Source organism: Alexandromys fortis, unplaced genomic scaffold, assembly GCF_014885135.2.
Source record: "Alexandromys fortis isolate MF-2015 unplaced genomic scaffold, M_Fortis_MF-2015_v1.1 scaffold_139, whole genome shotgun sequence".
NCBI classification, from domain to species: Eukaryota; Metazoa; Chordata; class Mammalia; order Rodentia; family Cricetidae; genus Alexandromys; species Alexandromys fortis.
Genome location: NW_026068020.1, coordinates 1,530,106 through 1,551,207, shown reverse-complemented (window position 1 = coordinate 1,551,207; position 21,102 = coordinate 1,530,106). Strand labels below are relative to the sequence as shown.

General features: G+C 41.4%; 1 protein-coding gene across 1 annotated transcript; it reads left to right on the top strand.

The window, feature by feature from the left end:
* Positions 1–429: 429 nt before the first annotated feature.
* Positions 430–19,384, top strand: Rbm44 (RNA binding motif protein 44). Its single transcript, XM_050163063.1, is given in 16 exon segments — positions 430–514; positions 2,390–2,480; positions 4,209–5,713; positions 5,965–6,023; positions 6,887–7,057; positions 8,105–8,288; positions 8,371–8,393; positions 8,506–8,590; positions 11,202–11,316; positions 11,912–12,040; positions 13,225–13,304; positions 13,403–13,473; positions 15,413–15,698; positions 17,318–17,463; positions 17,578–17,722; positions 18,682–19,384. Coding segments are annotated over 14 exon segments (3,060 nt in total). The 5' UTR covers positions 430–514; positions 2,390–2,407; the 3' UTR covers positions 17,711–17,722; positions 18,682–19,384.
* The last annotated feature ends 1,718 nt before the right edge of the window (positions 19,385–21,102 follow it).

Genomic DNA, 21,102 nt, shown 5'->3' with positions numbered 1-21,102 from the left:
AGGCTGGCCTCGAACTCACAAAGATCCGCTTGTCTCTGCCTCCCGAACGCTGGGATTAAAGGTGTGCGGCAGCACCGCCGAGCTCTGTTACTTTTTTTTAACTGATATAGTGTCCTATTTTGTGAATTTTGTGGTGTACCCCTAAGTTTTGTCCCAGAAGCAAGTGCCCACTCTAGCCCCACACTGGAAGCAGTGAAAGCCACAGGGCTCCACGTCCAGGATAAATACAGCTACAGAAACCGAGAAGCTCACCAAGTCTCGCGAGAAGATATTGTGCACCTGGCCACCCAATCCAAGCCTGCGGTTCCTTCCCGCGCTATTTGAGCTCCACCAAGCCAATCATGGCGCGGGCCTGTTCACACAGGCCAATAGGAGTGCTCCTCGAGCGGTGGGTGGGCCGCTGGCAGCCGTTACCCCACAAGCCCGGGACCCTACTGTTGGGAAGCGGAGCAGGCAGTAAGGACGACCTGGCGGAGAGGTGCCAGAGCGGGACAGGACGCTGGCGACACTCATGGTGAGCCCGACATAGAATCCAGACCCCCGGGGCAGGCGGGGCTGGGATCCGGTTCCCTCCGAAGCAGTCTAGCAATAAGGCCCGTGTTGCATTGGTGACCCCACCTCCATAGTTGTTTGCTCTTGCGCTCATTTTTTTGCAACGATTTCTTTTTTTTTTTTTTCCAGACAGTATTTCTCAGTGTAGTCATGGTTGCCCCGGAACTTGCTCCGTAGACCAGGCTTGCTCCGAACTCACCAAGATCCTCCTGCCTCTGCCTCCCGAGTGTTGGGATTAAAGATGTGCACCACCACCTCCCTGCAGTTTCTTTGTTTTTCAGATAAGGGGACCAGCTTGCAGACAAAGATGGTTGGTGCATAAATGAGCAAGTCTTTTATTTCTTAATGTTTTATGGGCAGTTTCCCATACCCTGGCTTACGGATCTGATTCCAGACATTTAATAAGTGCTTCAGTGCATCCTTTCCAAGCAACAAATAACAGGTTCAATGGTGTTAAAAGTTTCTTAGCCCGAGAGGCTGGCCTGGATGTCACGGTATGACTGAGGATGCCTTCGGACTCCTGATGCTCGGACCCTGCCACATAGAGTGGAATTCTAGGTGTGAGTCGGCAGGGAAAACATAGCAAACAAGACTAAAAAAGGTTTTGCTGTTGTTTTTAATTTAGAAAGAAGGGGATCCTGGAAATTGGTTTTGTTACTTGCTAGAAACTGTAAGAAGAAGCTTTGTATAAAATGCCTGAGAATGCTGGTGGGTGCTGGGGATCTGAATTGGATCCTTAGCCTTTTAGCAAGCGTGGTATCTTCTGAACTCCTTGTTGGTTTTTTGTAACCATACAGTTTATTTGGAAAACAGTATCTAGATTTGACAACAGGCTCAAATTAGTCTTTGAGATTTTTATTGTAACATCTTAAAGACCTGGCTATGGTGGTTGAATAAGAATAGCCCTTGTTATCCCATACTTAATCCCTAGGGAACAAAACTCTTTGGTAGGATTAGGAGGTATGGTCTTCTTTGAGGAAGTGTGCCATTCTGAGTGTGATTTGAAGTTTCACAAGCTCATGCCAGGTCCAGACTCACTCTCTTCCCGCTGCCTGTGAATCAGGATGTAGAACTCTCAGCTGCTTCTCCAGCACCGTACCTATCTGTGAGCCTGTACTGCTCCCTGCCATGATGATAATGGTCTAAGCCTCTGAAACTGTAAGCAAGCTCCCAATTGAATGCTTTCTTTTATAAAGGTTGCCTTGGCCATGGTGTCTCTTCACAGCCATAGAACAGTGACTAAGATTCCTGGCCTTATGTTTCATGTACTATAGAAATTTAAAAGAATATCTTGTGTCTTGCTTGAGGCTTTTGTTGTTGTTTGTTTCTTTGTTTTTAACATAATTCTTTATTGATTCTTTGGTAATTTCATATCATGCACCCCAATCCTGCTCAGTCCCTCCATAGAGGTGTGTGTGTGTGTGTGTGTGTATGTGTGTGTGTGTGTGTGTGTGTAAATTCAGACTTTTAAAACAGTTATTCAAAAAAGCTGGAGATGTTGCTTAGTTGATAGTGTTTACACAAAGCCCTGGCTTTAATCCACAATTCTCCATAAGTCTGATATGGTAGCATATACTTATAATTTCAATACTTGAGAGTTTGGAGTCAGGTGGGTCAGCAATTCAATGTCATCGTTGGCTACATAGTGAATCTGAGGCCAGTCTGGGACACATGGAGGCCCTGTCCCAGAAAAAAGGTTACTCGGGAGTCCTACCTGTTTAATGTTCATTGACTCTGATAGTAGAATCTTTGACTATAACTGCTGCTTTGTTTATTTCTAAGTTTTTTTTAACTTTGTGCCAGGAATACTAATAGTTCAATGTTATACCTTTTCTAGAATGTACATCTTTGAACTATGCAGGCCACCTCAGTGGTAGAAACAGATTCTGATAAAAACTACCATAAAAATGGAGGAAACCTCCAAAAAGGTAAGGAGAAGGTGCTAACTATAAACAAAGGTTTCCCTTCAGGGTTGCTGTTTTAAAGCCTCTCCCAGCAAGCTACAGTTCAGCACACTTTGAATTTTGCCATTTTCCTCCTGGGTTTATGGTAGCTGTGGACAAACTATGTATCATGACAAATTATGTAGTAGAAAAGGTGACCTTGTAAGTCCATGTAAGACCCATCTGTTTAAATTTTGATATAATACAGAATAAAAAGTTTAAAATAAGCAATATATTAACTTACTTATAGGCATAAAAATCAAAAGATCAGTGTCCCAGATATATGAAAATAACTCCTGTGTGAGTCTATGTTTACTGCAGCTTGCTGAGCATTTAATCTGCATCTTTTATCAGTAACCTCCGATCCCTCACCTGGGCTACTTTTCCCTTCCCTCTTCTTTGCCTGCTCTTCATGGCAGTCTTTCTCTTTAGTGCTAAATATTCCCATTCAGATGTAGTATCCAGTGAATCTTAGAGTGGTGCTTGAGCAGGTAATGGCCAGTCAGTGGGTCATGAAATAAAGTAAGCTAATTTTTTTTTTTTTACTGAAATGAAATAGAAAATCCCAGGATGCATTGGCCCAAGAGTAATTACTGCTTCATAAGCCTTTTGTTTCACATCTGTGCACATTATGTGTGTTATTCAGTACCCTCTCTAGTCTTCCTTCAGCATTCTTATCTACCTGCTTTCCAAGCTTCTTGACAGGCACTTTCCAAGGCTCAGTCATGACTGTCCTTTTCCGAGACTTGCAGTGACTTTCCCATCCCTCGGGATAAGAGCCAGCCATCCTTAGCACCTTACTCCTCTCAGACATCTCTTCTCCTCCTTGCAGGCTGGCCTTGTTCCTGCAAGGGCCAGTTCATTCACACAGCCAGCTGCACTTGTTGGACTTATCTAAGACAAAGTTTTCCATTTTGTTTGTAAACACTTGTCAAATGTAGTTTTCCCCAAATCTGTCCTTCCTTTCTCTTCAGATTCTCCTGTTCCGTTAGCACAATGGTCAAAACTTTTAACTGTGGTAGGTTTTTTTGCGTGTTTATCTATAACCCTTAGGAAATCCATAAGTTGTGAGGGCAACACCAGTGTCCTCTTGTCTTCATGTACACACTACCTATAACTGACCCCAGTAGGTACCCCCAAATTTATTACATATGATTTTTTTTAACATTTATTATACCTATTCACAAGTTAAATGACTGCCCTATATAGGAAAGACTTCTCACCATTGAAAGAATTCAGAAAGCATCTTGGCACTTGCATCACCTTGAATAGCTGTAACAAACACGGTTGATTAACAACTGCAGATTATTTTCTTATAGTTCTGGGGCTGGAAATGTGAGATTGAGATGCCAGGATGGTCAGATTCTCCTGAGGTATCTCTTCCTAGCTGGTAAATGGTTCCTGTTTTATCTTCAGATGATTGGTGACTTGACGCTGTGTTTTAGGGAGGACTAACCCAATGGTGAGGGTCCTGCACTCATGCTCTCCAGAGACCTTCTTTAATAACCAGCGCAGTGGGGCTAGGACTTCAGAGTGGTTGTTTGGAAGATGAGTTTCAATTTATTTTAGTTACTATAAGGGGTGTTTGTATTTGTCATTTGATGTAAAAGTAGCCTGGCATTTGGAGGAGCTAGGACCAGATATGTCTAGTCTTTGCCAATGTTTTGTTTCTGTAATGTTGTTATTAACATATTCTTTCACTTTTTTGAACAGATAAACCTAAGAAAGAAAATGTGTTATTTTCCAATGGTTGCAACGAAGTCAAATCAGCTTTTCCTGATGGTGAATGGGATTCCTTGGCAGCAGAACACAGAGATAGTGACAAAGAAATCAGCAGTATTGACAAGATATATTTATCAGAACCATCGTTTTCAGCAAATCAAGATACTAATGTAGAGAATAATTTCTCTCAGTCAAGTGGATTTGAAGACAGTGTTGACTATGCTTTTTTGAATGAAACATACTCTATACATTGTTCAGAATCAAAACTCAAGAATGAAAATCTTCCACGTTTATATTCAGAATTACGTCCTGAAGTACACAAAAAAGTGGAGACATTTTTTGACATTTTTGGAGCTCAAGATGAATCTAGTGTTAGATTGGAAAGGAGCCATGAGACTCCGGCTGCAGACTGTGGAGACCTGCAGAGGAGTGACGTGGACGATGACTCCCAGCAGGAGTACCACAGCGCAGAGCAGGAGTGCATAAGTACACACTTACCTTTTGACCCAGCTAAAACAGTGGGCAAATCGAATCTAGACGTTAGTGAGTTGAAAACATCAGGCTCTGGCATTAAATGTGTTGGCAATTTAGAAGCTAATTATGCTAAATTGGAGAGTGTTCCTAGCCCCTCTTTGGAGTCACTCGATGTTTCTGCACAAGAATGTTTGCCTCTTTCCTCTAAATCTCCGAGTTCTGATACGTCAAAAGAATATCTTCAGCCAAAATTTGAAAAGTGTAAGGAACAAGAGATTGGTTTACTAAACCATAAAGCGTTTGATGATATTTTTCAGAGAAGCAGCTCTCCCTTAAACCCTCAGAAAGTACCCCAAACTAAAATGTATGCTAAAGAAATGAAATCCCAGACAGCTGAAAGTAAAGATTTTTGTGGAAATAGAAATTTCCAGAACAAAACGCTACAGTGCTCTGAGAGCCCTATCTCCTTTCCTCCAGATCAAACCCTTGGGACACAACTGAAGGCTGATAATCTTCACCAGACTACTGGGGCTTCCATTTTTGATGACTCAGTCATTTCTCTCTGTGGCTCTTTGCAATACAAAAGCCTCCCTGGTCCAGGCTTTTTTTCTTTTGAGCTTCCAAAGGTGGCAGTCACAGATACTCAGGCAGAAGTAGAGGACAGCTGCCTACGCCCTGTAAAAAGTGGTGCTGCAGATAAAACGTGCTCTCATGATGTGAAGGAAGATTGTCTTAAGTCAGTGCCAGATGCAGCCAGCTGTTCGCTTCCAGTTCAGCCGACACTGGATGCCAGCAGAGGGGCAAGTGCAAGATCTGTACTGTCTACATCAAGCAGCACAGAGATGCCAGTGCTGAGAAGACAGCAGCCTGATGAGTGGCAGTGTGAGAAACAAAGTGTAGCCTGTAATACCGACTGGTCGTGCAGACAGGATTGCAGGGATGCACAGACGACTGTACCAAAAGGGCCATGAAGGTCACTCTCAATGGACTCTCTCAAGCCTAGTGGGAATTCCCTGAATGAGGTAAAACCAGTAATACTAAAACCTTAATCTACGAATTTGAGAAGGTATGCAAATGGGTTGCATTCATTTGGAATCTTAGTGCCAACGCCAGCTCAAGGGCAAGGGTGGCAGTGTGTCACAGTTCTGTCTTCTGGTGGCAGATGTTGTCGCAAAATTGTTTCAAACTTTGGTTTTATATTTTGCCATTTAGAACTCCACATGAACATTCATTTTTGACATATATTTATGATTTTATTTTATATTGTTTTCAGAATTCCTTGGAATTAAGAAAAATATTTGATGCCACAGACAGAAAGAAACACCTTGAGAGGTAGGCCGGCTGTATAAGCTTACACAAGTATATGGGGAAACTCAAAATTTTGTTTATTTTCTGCATAGCATATTTAACCATCAAGAATTAAAAGGGGCTTTAAGAAATTTGACAACTGGGCTACTTCTGCTATATACACAGCTACACTGTAGCAACACAGGATGTTGGGAATTCTCAGGAAGAGCCCAGCATTTCTTCAGACAGACAGGCATCTTCTTCCCTCACTCGGGCCGCCACATCCATATGAATTCAGTTCCTCTTCCTTTCTTTTGAATCACACATAAATTGACCCAACTAGCATCTTAGAGGAAGTGCCACATATTTGAAGAGATACATAGATACACTCCATGAAGTATTGTTAAACCTAAGCTTATTCATCATTGGTTTTACTTTGCTTTTATTAATAACCCGAAAGACAATTTGGAGCCATAAAGTGGGAGTGGAAGAAACTCATTACCATACTCTGAAGTCATGTACCATTTTTTTCCATTTTTCTAATGAATTTAGTCTGGTATCCCAAAGCTAGAAAACTAAATTTAAAAATGAAACTTTCAAAACAGTCATGTCCCTATAGCTTCCCATTTTTAGGAGGAATTGAATTAAACCATGGGGAAACATAAAAAATATAAAATCTGGCTGGGTGTGGTGGTCACACCTTTAATCCCAGCACTGGGGAGGCATAGGCAAGCAAGTCTCTTGAGTTTGAGGCCAGCCTGGTTTACAGAGTGAGGTCCCAGGATGGCCAGGGCTACACACAGAAACCCTGTCTTGAAAAGTTTTTTAAAAAGATTAAAATCTGTTTCTAGAAAGAGTCACTACTGTAGAATATGTTCAGAATCTTACCCAGTACTCTTATTTTAAAGGGCATTTCAGCTTTGTGAAGAGATGAATTTGCCATCAAAGTGCTGTGAGAAAACTGTCGAGAGGGCCGTGAAGGCAGAGATGCACCTGCTGGATGTCTGCTATCAGATGTGCCGTCGCCACTGCAGTCACGTCTACAGGCTTGTAATGGAGAGTAGAGCAGGCCTCAATAGGTGCTCGTCTAGTTTAAATCTATGTTCTTAAGATTTATCACTCTGACTTTATACTAGAAATCTGTTTTCAATTCTTGAAATGATGGAGAAAGGTCATTGGTTAATTAAATAAACTACTTGCCCTGATAGGTTAAAACATAGGTGAGTGGAGTAAACAAAACGTAATGCTGGGAGGAAGAGGAAGTGAGCTCATACGCCATGCTCCCCTCTCCGGGGTAGACACGATAAAGCTCCAACCCAGGATGGACGTAGGCTAAAATCTTCCTAGTAAGCGCACCTTAGGGTGCTACACACATTATTAAAAATGGGCTAGTCCAGGTGCAAGAGTTAGCCGAGAAGAGGCTAGATATAATGGGCCAAGCAGTGTTTAAATGAATATAATTTGTGTGTTGTTATTTCGGGGCATAAGCTAGCCAGGCGACCAGGAGCTGGGGCGACAGGAATGCAACCCGCAGCTCCTACTACATTGAAAGACAAAACATAGGCTTTAATTTTATCAGTTACCTTAAGAGTAATAAATTTAGGGCTGGAGAGATTGCTCAGCCACCAAAGACTAGGCTCAACAATATAAATAATAAACTTCAGAAGAGCTTCTTTTCCTGGGTGTGGTTATGATCTTAGCACTTGGGAGGCAGAGGCAGGAGCATGACTCAACTAGGCCAGCCTAGTCTACCTAGTGAGTTCCAGTCTAGCCAGGGCTACCTTTTGAGATTTGTATCAAAAATCAAAAGTAAACAAAACACAATTGAATGTCATGGTGAGGTATGGTTGTCGTAATTAATCCAGTAAAATAAATGGGTTTGCTGTTTGTTTATAAAGTCAAGTAAGGGTAAAGTCAGTTGGGGTTTCTTCATGGTATTCTGTCACATTTTTTCTGGCTTACCTTTTAAGGGTTGCTAATACTGACCCTAGAAAATGTATCTACTGTGGTTCGTTTAACAGGGGAAATCATAGATCTAGTAGAGCTAGAACTAAGTATGTGGTACCGTGTTAGTGTTAGGTGAATGACGTGAGTCTAAATAATGTCATTCTGTGAACTTTGACTAGGAATTTACCAAGTAATTCTGCCAAGAAGGAATTAGGATCAACACTGCTGTCTGTTCTGGGAGACTTGAAAGTTAGGTACATGATCTTGAAAGAAAAAGTCCACAAGGGCCTACCGCTGGAGGAGCTGCCCCCACTGTCAGTGGAATCCAAACTTTTATCTGCTTTCTCCGATTTTGCTTCCAGGGTATGTATGTGTTCTAGAATAAAATGTTAACTTTGTTCTGACAGAAAACGTACTAAATCTGGTTTTCTCCCCTTGTTTCTAGCTAATAGAAGAAGAGGCATGTGGGTAATTATAATTTTATCTAACATAGAACTTAACCAGCTTTAAAAACTACTTAAGCCTTATATCTAAATTCTGTTTCCTTTTGAGAACATTTAAGGAATGTTTATCTATTCAGCCTTTCAGGAGCAAATTCTGAGCTGGATAATCAAAGTGTACCTGATGTTGATACTTCTCCAAGCCTAGAAACAACATTGTCCCAGGTAAGAATTGGAGTGCAAGTGCACACTATTGTGTGTGCAGATGTGTATGCGTGTGTGTTCAGCCTCAGGAGCCACTCGCATGTGCTTTTGTGGAGGTAGGGTAAGAGGACACGTGTCACAGTAGGCATGTTCCAGTAGTAATTAATGTTCGAGATTAATTATGACAACCACACCTCGCCATGACATTTAATTGTGTTTTGTTTACTTTTGAATTTTGATACAGATCTCAAAATGTAGCCCTGGTGGACTGGAACTCATTAGGTAGACTGGGCTGGACTCAGCACTGTATTATGCCAGGCTAGCTGACTGCAAACTTTCCAGGCCATTGTCTGGTCGCCATCTCTGTCTTCCAGTATGAAATGTGGGGTGACAGACATATTCTGCTCTGCCTGGCTTTTACGTGGTTTTAGTATCTCCTCAGTGTGGGACTGCGGCTGGGCCATCATGCCTAGCTTTTTACATGAGTAAAAGCATGATCAAATTTGGGTACATGTTTGCACAGCAAGCACTGTGCCAGCTAAGCTCTGCTCCACCATCTCATCCATTTAAGCCTTTAGTGGATAGCCTCTGAGTAAACAGTGACTCTCAGAAGCGTTCCCTCCCTCCTCCCCACTCCACTGACTAACTTCCTGGATCCCCATGTGAGAAACTGATTGAGCAGAAGGAGTGGGTGATGTTAGGCCCAGTCATGTCAGGCAGTTGTCATCAGTATGATGAAGAAGGGAACATGTAAGTCATCAGAAATCTAGAGGCTGTAGGGGAAAGGAATAGGCAAGCCATGATGCATTCATTACCAGTGTCACCATGAGCCAGAGGGCCACACTGCTGTTTAGCTCTCATTTTGTGAGGTATAGGAATGCTTTTATTTTGGACAAGGTAAGTGTTAATTCTTCCTTTATGAGATATGTTTTGATCTTTCCTCAACTTGTCCTATTCCCCTGAGGATAACAACCAAGAAAGGTGGTTAACTGTCAGATAGGAGCACATTGCAGGCCAGCCATGGTGGCACATGTCCACAATCTCAGCACTCAGGAGTCAGTGGCGAGAAGATCACAAGTTTGATGCCAGTGCGGCCATGCCCTGTAGTGAGATACTGTCTGAAAAATGAAGAAAAGGGTAAATGAGAACCCTGAAGATTGCAGAGTGGCTCAGAACCCAACTCCTTAGCAAGTACAAAGGCGGCTCTGCTTCCTGACTGACGTGCAGAATGAGAAGTAAAGTACTTGCTTTCTGCTAAGAAATTGTGCAAACAAATGATACTGGGAGACCATTCCACTGGGAAACGCGTCTTTCAAATGAAGAAATAATAGTTCCAAAGCTAAATTTTGTATGCTCAGATTTGTTACATACTGTTTAATCTGTCCATTTACCAGTCCATGCTGTTTTCCCAGTGGCAGTGTTGCTCTAGAACAGCCTGTTGATTCGGGGGAAACACTTAGGCTACAAGGAGTGTTGCAGGGGACACAGCTGTTGTGGAACACTGGCTAGCATGTGTAAAGCCCCATCCTTAGTGAATGAAATGAATGAATGAAATTTCGGCCCTGGCAATGCTGAAGCATGCATGGGCAGCCTGTATATGGCAGTTCTGTTGAACTTGTCCATATTGGGTTTCATGGTCTAAGTGGATGAGAACTACTGACCAGGTCTCATCCTCTAGAGGGCACCAGATCCCATTACAGAGGGTTGTGAGCCACCATGTGGTTGCTGGGAATTGAACTCAGGAGCTTTGGAAGAACAGGCAGTGGTCTTAACCACTGAGCCATCTCTCCAGCTCCCATTTTTAATACTGCAAAAAAAAAAATCTTTTAAGCAATAGGAAAGTTTAAGTGCAATATAATATAGTTTTGTGGTCTTAGTTTTGACTATAGAACAATATAATGTTACTTTTTTATTTTGTATTTAGTGTGGGGGGGCATGTGGAGGTCAGGACAGCTTCTAGGGGTCAGTTCTCTCATCACATCTCGTGGGTCCTAAAGATCAAACTCGGGTTGTTAGTCTTAGTGGCAAGCATCTTTGCCCCATGAGCATCTCACTGGTCCTGAAGTTACATGATGCCTGTAAGGTTAAATTAGTTGGTTGTAAAAGACTACCTGCTGGTAGGTGTTGTCTTCATAGGCTAGCGTAGTTACCCTTTGATGTTCCTTTGTAGCTTCTTTAGATTACTCTGCATTTTTGTTTGGTTGGGTTTTTGTTTGCATTTTCAGCTATTAAAGATCAAACACAAACCGTCACATATGCTGGGTAAACACTGCCCTTCAATCTACCCTAGCCTACAAGTGGCTTTCTTTTCAAGAAAATTTAAATGTAGAGAACAACTCAGGTCTACATATAGGGTTTTTATTTCCCATAAATGAAAGCTTATACATTGAAATGTTACTGTCTTAAAATCATAAATACTTGTATCATCACTGTACACAGCAATAGAACCTCAAATCTTACTGATGTGAACCAACAACCTATATGGCATATTTTTACTGCAAAGTCAGATGATAATGTTTTTCTGCTATAGCCTTCATTATTTGGAGGGCAAAATAATGCATGTAATGATGCCTGTCACCAGGTAGAATACAGTAACCACTAGTCCTTATCTTTCTGTTTTATTAATCCTCAGATGTCCTTTGTAGCTGACAATAATCATCCTAAACAAGATGAATCACCCGTGAATGATGGTTTTAAAAATGGTGATATAAACATAGACTTTACTCAGCTGAAGCTCGATGATAAAGGTAAGGATGAAAATGTGTTGTTTGTGTAGCTTCCAAAAAACAAGTAATGTTGGGCATGGTGGCACACACCTTTAATCCAGCACTCGGGAGGCAGTAGCAGGCACTCTGTGAGCTCAAGGCCAACCTGCTGTATATAGTGTATTCCAGGACAGACAGACATCGTAAGACTCTGCCTCCAAACACCAAAAAACAAGTAATGTTTAAAATGTCCCCAGTCTTTACTAATTTTCCTTTCAAAGTTTATAATTCCAGATGATTATTTTAATGAGCTGAAGAGCTGCAGTGTGTTTACTGAGTTTATTAAGTGAAAAATAACTTCATCAATAGTAACTGATGAAAGTGAGGGAAGAAATCTTTTGATTGACTGGGCGTCAGTGTTGAGTGAAGGAAACTGGGGAGCTGAAGCCTCAGGCTGAAGAGCCGTGTGTTTGGTACCTGCTGACAGGCTGGATTAGAGACTGCCTGCCTCTTTATTCCCTGATGCTCATCTCTAGGTCACCAGTAAAAACCACCCTTGCCTTGACAGAGCTGTTTACAGCTGTGTTCCTGAGAGGCAGATATGTAAGCTCATGGTTCCCTGTGCTCAATGCCTTAGAATACAAAAGCATTCGTGAAGTCAGTGAAGACTGGTTTGATGCAACGGAGAGGCTGACTGGAGCTGACTTCTCAGGAGCTCAGGAAAATGGAATCGAACACGATGGGTGGAACCCAAAGAGTCCATTAGGTTGGTTCTTCAGAACTGCAGGAAGATCATAACTTATCTAAAAATGGTGGTTACTTCTGTATGGTTTTGGGGGAATAAGCTATAAAAGTATTTTGTTCTTCTTTGTGCCTCTTGCTTATTTTTAAAAAGTGAGAAAATTGGTCAGTTGGAGGTGACTTTTAAAGAGTGAATACTTACTAAATTCTCGTTTCTTGAGACCCAGTGCTCAGCCCACAGGACTGGGCAGTTTTCCTGCCCTGGTGACAGGAGAGATGGGTAGGAGGTGCTTCTGAGTCTTGGGCACTGCTGTTTGCTGCTCTAGCTCTTGACTCCAGTGTTAGCATCTAAACTGTGAAGAAAGGGCTTCATTTTCTCTCCAGATAGATGAGCATATTAGTATGCTAATGAGAAAGGCAAGGTCTTAGTAGCCATGAGAGACTGCCTGGACCCAACGCTACCTCTTTATAGATGAGTAACCGAAACTCCTCTTCTATAAGACAAAATTAATAGTTGTAGCCAGCATTGTTTTGTTTTCACAGCCATTTCAAGAGGCTAAGCTACTCTTAACTAGTTATGAAAAATTGGATTCTTAGGTTTTTTTCATTATTAGATAATTATTATAAAATCTGTGGTGCTTGCTTTTTCTATTTGGGATTTTGTTTTGTTTCGTTTTAAAGGTTACTATATGTATTCCAGGCTAGCTTTCAACTTGTGATCCTCATGCCTCTGCTTTTTCAATGCTGGGAATGCAGGTGTATACCAGCATACTTGGTTTAATGCTGATATCTTCTGACTTTATTATTTTTAATTTATTTATTTTGTGGACATGTGGGGGGGTATGTATGTACCATGGCATGCATATAGAGGTCAGAGGAAAACTTGAAAGAGTTCATTGTCTCCTCCTACCATGTGATTCCTAAAGACAGGACTCAGATTGTCAGTCTTGGCAGTAAGTACATTTACCTGCCGTCAAGACTGATGATTACCCATATGGTAGAGTGAGAACCGGCTCCTCTAGGTTGTCCTTTGACTCCACACACGTGCACTATGGCATACACATGCCCATGCACATACAAGACACAGAGTCGTTAAATAAGCTTTGTAGTTAACTGGAAGAAAATGAAACATTTAACATTGTTGGCCTTTTTCTTTAAAATATTGCTGTCATGGTGGACATTTCTGTGATATATTTTTTCCTATATCAGAAATGAAGAATGGTGAGTTGCTTCGAAGAAGTAAAGGCTTTTTGATCCATGTTGGTGGTCTTTGCCCTTCTGTATCTGAGGTGTGTCCAGAATTTCTTTAGGGGGCTTCACTTTCAAATTTACAGATTTTTGCAGTGTCTTTTCAGTCTTTCACAAATGTTATTTTTTCTTCTTTTAGAATGACTTAAGGTCTCATTTCCAGAAATACCAAGTTTCTGAAATTTCAATTTATGATTCTACTAATTACAGGTATGCATTACTAATTCAACAAGTGTGCATTACTGTACTGCTGTGTAACAGATGAGTACGCAGGTGGCCACTCCACAAGGGAGGCCCAGACTGAGCACACAGCCACGGCAGCCAGCTGGGATTCTTAGCTGCTTCTTCTCTCTTCCTTCTGAGAGTGGCTTATGCTGGGCAGTCCTGTGTTAGAATCCCGGCTGCTGAGATTACGGCGTCCACTGTCGCACAGCCTCCTATGGTGGATAGGAGGATTAACTGATCTTTTACATTTGTGTGGCTCTATGCCATGTCATAGCAGAAGCAGAGTTACGAAAGTGTGCTCAAGAAAAGGACTATTTGAACCCTCACCTCCTTCAGTAACTTGAAGGAATTTAAATGGGCTACTTGACCTCTCTGAGTCTTAGGTTCTTTGTAAGATGGGGATAAGGATAATAAATAATATCGTTGTCATGCTAGGGGTTGGCTGTGTAAGGCACTAGGAGTAAAGACAGAAAGCTGGCTTAGAAGGGAATGTTTGACTCAGTTATTTCTGAACTTAGTTACTTCTGCATTGTTTTGTAGTTTTAGGTAGGTGGCTGCATTGCCCATCTGTGGTTTCAGGGAGGGCGTGCGTGCGTGTGTGTGTGTGTGTGTGTGTGTGTGTGTGTGTGTGTATGTGTGTGAGTGTGTACGTGTCGCTACTTGGACATTTATGGATTATTCACAGCATTCAGTTAAAGTGAGAATTACTTCATGGAGATAACTTCATGTTCCTGTCGTGAAAATGACAGCTATTGATTTCAGAGGTCAAGGCACAATTAAGAGGGATTTTGCTTGTGGTTAGAGACTTAAATTTGAAAAAGTGGGTGCTAATTTTTTAAATTGTCAAATAAATTGTGTCCTTTATATGACACGTTGATAGGATGTTAATGTATTTTTCTCGTGCTAAACTAGTGCTGTATCTCTTAAAATATTATACTTCATGTCCTTTTTTTGGTATCCTGAATTCTTAAAAATCTTACTGAGGTTTTTTTCTTCCTTAAAATATATATTTTATGTGTAAATTTGGAAAATGCAGTTAAATATAAAACTATAAGGATATTTTAAAATTGTATACATAGTCCCATCATTTGAAAAAACTTTGCTAAAGATTTGGTGTACATATGTTCATTAACACTTTATAGAGCTGTCGGCTTAACAGGAATGGCTCTGGCCCAGCTTTCTCAATTACGTAACTAAAATTGTCTAGCTTTTTCTCAGTACTGACTATAAATGCATTTTCATATATTCTGCTAAATATTTTCAAGTTTTGCCTTTAACATTTAAGCCTTTGAGCCACCTGGAGTTTATATTGTTGTACATAAAAATTAACTTGAGCCAAGCGGTGGTGGCACATGTCTTTAATCCCAGCACTCAGGAAGCAGAGGCAGGCAGATCTCTGTTAGTTCAAGGCTAGCGTGGTCTACAGAGTGAGTTCCAGGACGATAGTCTCCAAACCTACACAGAGATAATCACTTGTCCCTAGGCCTCAGATCTGTACAAGTATATATATCATTAGACTGCAATTTTAAACATTAAATTTTAACATAATAATTTATAATTATTACAGATTATTCTATTTCCACTTTAATTTTTTTCTGTATTCAGTTATCCTGGATAAACACTTTCTTATTTGGTAGTGAACACCTTTAATCCTAACCCTTGAGAGGCAGGGCAGGCAGATCTCTGTGAGTTCAAGGCCAACCTGGTCTACCTAGCAAGCTCCAGGACAGCCAAGACTAAATAAGGAGAGACTCTGTCTCAGAAAACAAAACCCAGAAACAGCAAACACCATCTACTTACCCAGCAAGTGTAAGAACCTTTGTAAGATGAGGTAGCTATTCTTATGAGAGCCGGCTTAGTTTTTACAAGAGTGAGCTGGAGTTGGTCATAACGAAGGCCCTTGGTCTCTGCTCTGCTGTTTTAGATATGCATCTCTTGCTTTTGCAAAAACCAGTAATGCAAAGAAGGCTGTGAAGGAGATGAATGGTATAGAAATCAACGGGAAGTCAGTGAACGTGCGGCTTGTGAAAATCCCTGGAGAGCACACACCACCACTCTTGTCCAAAATCAGGACTAGCACTAGTGTGAGTCATTTGGAGAAAAATAGCAACAAAGAAGGCTCCTTCACCTCTTCTGCTTGTAGACTGCCCAGAGCTAGACCAAGGCAGCTGGAGTCTGAACAGGACAGTGAGTTTCCTCCCTTGGACCAGGTTAGTTTTCCTAAGTGACAGGTAGCGCGTTGTGCATGCTGTGCTGCTAGGTGTGCTGCTGTAATGGCAGCCTTGGTGTTGGCACAGCGGACGGGTAAGATGGCTCTTATCTTGGCTCCACCCTAACCTGCATTTGCACAGCTGCAGTTGCTCTTGTCGGGAGATCTGGAGGGCCCCACCTAGCTTCAGAGGAACAGGTTCTCTTCCTGGGTTTACCGCACCTTCCACAGCCTTTGTCTCTCTACCCCTACACAGCACCACTCTAGCAGTCTCTCCCTCAGTGTTGTTAATTTTTATAGTAACCTTACCTCATACTTCTCACAACTACAAAACATAGTTATTTCCTTTTCATAGCCTTTCTCTTCACCCATTACAGTTTTAAACGCTTTCTGGAATGTGACGGTTTCACTCAGTAAAATGTCTGGTATCCAGTGGACATTGTATAATTTTTTATGTTCAGTAAAATTCACTCTTGTTGGTGTTCATGACTAGACACATGCACTCGAACAAATCCCCATCACTAAAATGAGAACACAGCACCAGCATCCCAGAGCTCTTGTCCTGACACTTGTCACACGTGTCCTCCCAGCCCTTTCCTGACTCTGGTTGTCTGCGGATGCCTTTGGACATGTTGGTGACTGACTACCTTTCCATTCTGACCATTCTCTTCTGTAAAGCCCAGCAGGGTCCTGTTTGCTGCTTGCCCTGTGCTTGATGGGCAAGCTTTTCACTTAGGGAGCTTATAGCTGTTGTCTTTATTTACTTGATCCCTTTTTTTTAGTCTGAGTCATTCTCTAAGATCTCACTTTAACTGTTGTACCCATTGTCACCACTGACCTCGCTGTTGGTGTTTCCTCCCTCTGCTGCCTTCTTGAGCACCTATCCTCTTTGACATTGGCAGTCCCTTTTAAAATGCTCCCTTTCCCTAGGGGTAGGGGCGCAGGCCTTTAATCCCAGCACTTGGGAGACAGAAGCAGGTGGGTCTCTGAGTTTGAGGCCAGCCTGGTCTATAGAGTTGAGTTCCAGGACAGCCAGGGCTTCAGACCCTGTCTCGAAAAACAAAACAACAAAAAATACCCCATTCATTTCCCAGACACTTCATACTTAAGGTGGGTTTTAGGCTCCACGGTTTTAGTCTACAGTAGGAGAGGAGGAAACAGGATATTTTGGGAGCTGAGCTAGATGTTTGGGGACTATGGTCCTCCCTCTGCGCACACAAGTGCTTTGCTGTTGCAGCTGTCAGCTCCTCTTATGTCTCTCTTCGTGTGGGTTCTCTGTGCGCATGGTTGCATTACCCCACACCATGTAACTAGCTGTAGTGTTTTCAGCTGGGCTCTGATTGTTTGACTGGATTTGTTTACTCCATGTTCCGGTTCCATAGGCAAGAACTCTACTTGACCCCAGCCTGTGAGCTTCATGTTCATTAGTCTGAAGACAACACTCTGATCCAGTCTGCTGGGGCTGCGGGCACTGGGGCTGGCAGAGGGCAAGTGTAGAGCATGCTGCAGACTCTGGGTGCAAGTGTGTAGATAGAGAAGCTCCTGTTGCCATCTTTGATATACTTTTTTGTTCTCTCACCTCTTGTGCCTCTTTTGCTCATATTTTCAACATTTATTTAGGGTGTCAAGAAAAATTGTAACCAGATTGAATCTGCTCAGTTATTACCTGAGACACCTGTTCAGGTCATACCTTCAAATACATTGAACCTTCGCAGCTTCACCAAGATCACGAAGAGACTGGGTGAGCTGCATCCAGATATCAGCAGGTACTAACCAATGTTAGAACTTAACTTTATACTTGCATGTGAAACTGTGGTGTCAGAACCTCTGTTACATGTCTATTGGAGAAGTAGAATTGCTCTCTGTTTCCTCTTGTGTAGAGACCACATTATAGAGGCTCTTCAGGAAGTGAGGATAAATCATAAAGGTTTTCTGAATGGTTTGTCCATCAATGCCATTATCAAAATGACTTCATCTTTTCTGAGAAACTCGCTTCACGTTAGAAATAAATGAAGCAATACAGAGGTAAGGTAGTCATCTGCTTTTATACTTAAATATTAAAGATTTTAGTTTCTTATATCAAACTATTGATCTTAAATTGAAACAACAATACAGTAGTAAAATATTACATTTTAAATCAAGGACACTGTGTTAACTGTTGATTTAAAGCATTGTATTGGCTACTTTGCTCCTATCTGGCAGAAACACTCCATAGGAGGGAAAGTCTGCTTCAGCTTTTTGTTTCTGAGGATATAGTCCATCATGGGGATGGCATGCCAGAAAGGCTCCCTGGTGGCCATTGTAGACAAGTTCCTTATGGCATGGCCAGACCATACAGCAGAGAAATAAACACTAAGGCTCAGGCTACAGTTACCCATGTTAGCCAGCCAGACCCTTCTAGACAGCGCTGCTTCCAGGCAAAGGAGGTCTTGGTTAAACTCTGCAAGGATATTTTCAAATAATTTCAAGTTTTGTACAAAAGGAACCATGGACTAGAAAGTTTGTGGTGCGGGGTGTGCACACGTCAGTAGCTCAAGTCCCTACAGTGAGTGACACTGACCACACCTGGCTCCACCACGCTCCATTCAGCCACAATAACTTTACTTCGAGTGGAGGCCTGTTTCTGCAACTAGTTCAGTATTTCAGTTAGTGATAGGATTCACCAGAGAATAGACTAAATGAATGCATATGCTGGGTGATGGTGGCTCACACCTTGAATCCCAGCACTCAGGAGGCAGAGGCAGGTGGATTTCTCTGAGTTCTAAGCTAGCTTGATCTACAGACTGAGTTCCAGGACAGCCAGAGCTACATAATGAGACCTTGTCTTGAAAAACTAAACAAGTGCACATAATGTACAAGTTGAGTTATAAAATGAATAGGATAGTAACAGCGAATACCGTTAGGTAAGGTTTTCTGAAACTTGGTATTTGGCATAATCAGTACATTTTATTGTTGATTTTTCTCTTGTATTCTTTATCCTATAGAAAATCCTTGGAAGGTATGAGGACTCTTCATCAGCGAACATTCTACAGCACTTAGGGAAAGTTGTGGTAATACAATCAACAGCCTCTATAATTGGACCTAACACTTTATTCTAGTTGATAGTCCTTTAAAATCTGGCAACAACAGATTTATCTATAGCATTAAAATCTGCATGTTTTATAAGTTGATAAGCTTTATTTTAGAATTACTACTCAAGACTTCAAGCTGCATATTTTGGATCAGAAAAAAACATCATGTCCATTTATAAATCATCATTAATAAGTGCATTTAAAAAGTACTTTCCAGAAAAAAGTTTGCTATACTGCTTCAAAATTCATTGCATATGTAAAAAAAAAATGTAACAGTGGGATTTTCTGGAGCTCACACTGTAGTTCCGGCATTTAGGACTCTGATTGGACTATAGGGCGCAGCTAAACTGAGTTCAGTGTGTGCAGGATTAAAACCTGCATGAGATGCATTAGTGAGCTTTGATGACCCTAGAGCGTTCAGATAGGTTTTCCCAGGTGTGCAGGAGCAAAGCACTGACATTTGAAAGGTCACCATGTTCTGACCTGTGTTCTACTGAGTGCTGTTGTATTTGAGTATAAATTGAAACAGTCTTCAAAGGCTAATGTGGGTTGCTGTCTCCTAGCATTATAGAATGTAAGCTTAACCCTGTTTGCTTTCTAATAGTAACGAATGTACTGGTTAAAGATGCATTTGTACTGATAATAACTTCAATGTTTAGTACTTTTTCAAATGTTTAATCTGTTCAATTCTTCATTGTTGTTGCTTGATTGAAAATTACCTGTTAGGCATTTGTTTATTTGATATCCTTGTGTTTAATAAAGGTAGTCAGTCTGGAGCTCCCCTGTGTCTTAGTGCTTTCTGTAATGGGAGTTCTCAAGTGCAAGCCGCCTACCACTATCTGTGGATACATAAAATGCTAACTACCGACTCAAAGTTTTCCTTTTTTTTATTTTGTTTTGTTTTGTTTTTTGTTGTTGTTGTTGTTTTGATTTTCGAGACAGGGTTTCTCCGTAGCTTTTTGGTTCCTGTCCTGGAACTAGCTCTTCTAGACCAGGCTGGCCTCGAACTCGCCTGCCTCTGCCTCCCGAGTGATGGGATTAAAGGCGTGCGCCACCACCGCCCGGCTTTAATGGTTGTTTTGTCTTATTTATTTCCAGATTCGCTTCACATATCTACCAAGAATTAAATTCCTCTGTGTGTGTATATATACCTAAACTCAAAGTAATTGGTTTGGTCCATACATCAAATTAGTAGTATTTCTTTATATTCCAATATATAAAATCATATGCATTTCATTGAAATGCTACATTGAGTTGGCACTAAATATTCTTGTGATCCAGACTAGACATTATCTTTAATATACTCAGAGAAATTAGCATATCTGTAGTCATTTTCTAAAGAAGAATAATCAAGTATAAATCTTTTTAGAATTCGTAAAGGCAAAATAAACTGCATTTTATTTTGGAAATATATAGTAAGATGATTTCAAATAATGTTCAAGGGTTTGGAGTTAGGAAATACTTTCTAATAACTAATGTAGAGAAGAGATCTGGCAACTTCTAGGTACCAAAGGGCTCCCAGCAGTGCCCAGTAACTGAGACTCTTCACAGGTTTAATTAGAACCTTAAGGACTGAAGAAATGGCTCAGCAGTTAAAGCTGCTCTTTCAGAGGTCTTGGCTTCAATTCCCAGCACACACATGGTGGCTAACTGTCTATAACTCTAAGATCTGATACCTTCACACACACATACATGCAGACAAAACACCAATGCACATAAAATGAAATTATTTTTTAAAGTTTAAAAGTAAAAAGAGGAACTTGAAAAGTTCTTTATGAATCTTTTGGAATCTCAAGTGAAAATCAATTTTTACTTATGTTCTAAAGTCTCTAATATTATATAATTATACTTGTTTGTGTTTGTTTGGTTGAGACAAGGCTTCTTTGTGTATTCCTGACTGTTCTGGAACTCACTCTGTAGACCAGGCTGAACTCAAACTCAGAGATCCACCTGCCATCTTCCTACCGAGTGCTGGGATTAAAGGCGTGTGTAGTATGAATCCATGAGAGTCTGGTAAAGGTTCTCAAGCATTTAGTAGGTATGAAATAGGTATACTCACTGGTTCAGAGCAGGTTAGATGCTGCTGCTGATCCAGCTGCCTCCATCCAGACGTTCTGCCCAGGGGTGAAGAATACCAGAGCAAAGCTGCCTGCTCCACTCCACCACTCAAGAGTGTGGGAGCAAAAGAGCCTGAGACCCCCTCGTCAGCTTTATAAGTTATCCTGTAGGCAGACAGGACCTCGCCCTAGGCTTGCTTCCCCAAAAGTTATTGGCTAAATGGATAGAAATCCCACAACCCTTACCCTTCTTTTCTAAATATGAAGGTGATAATTC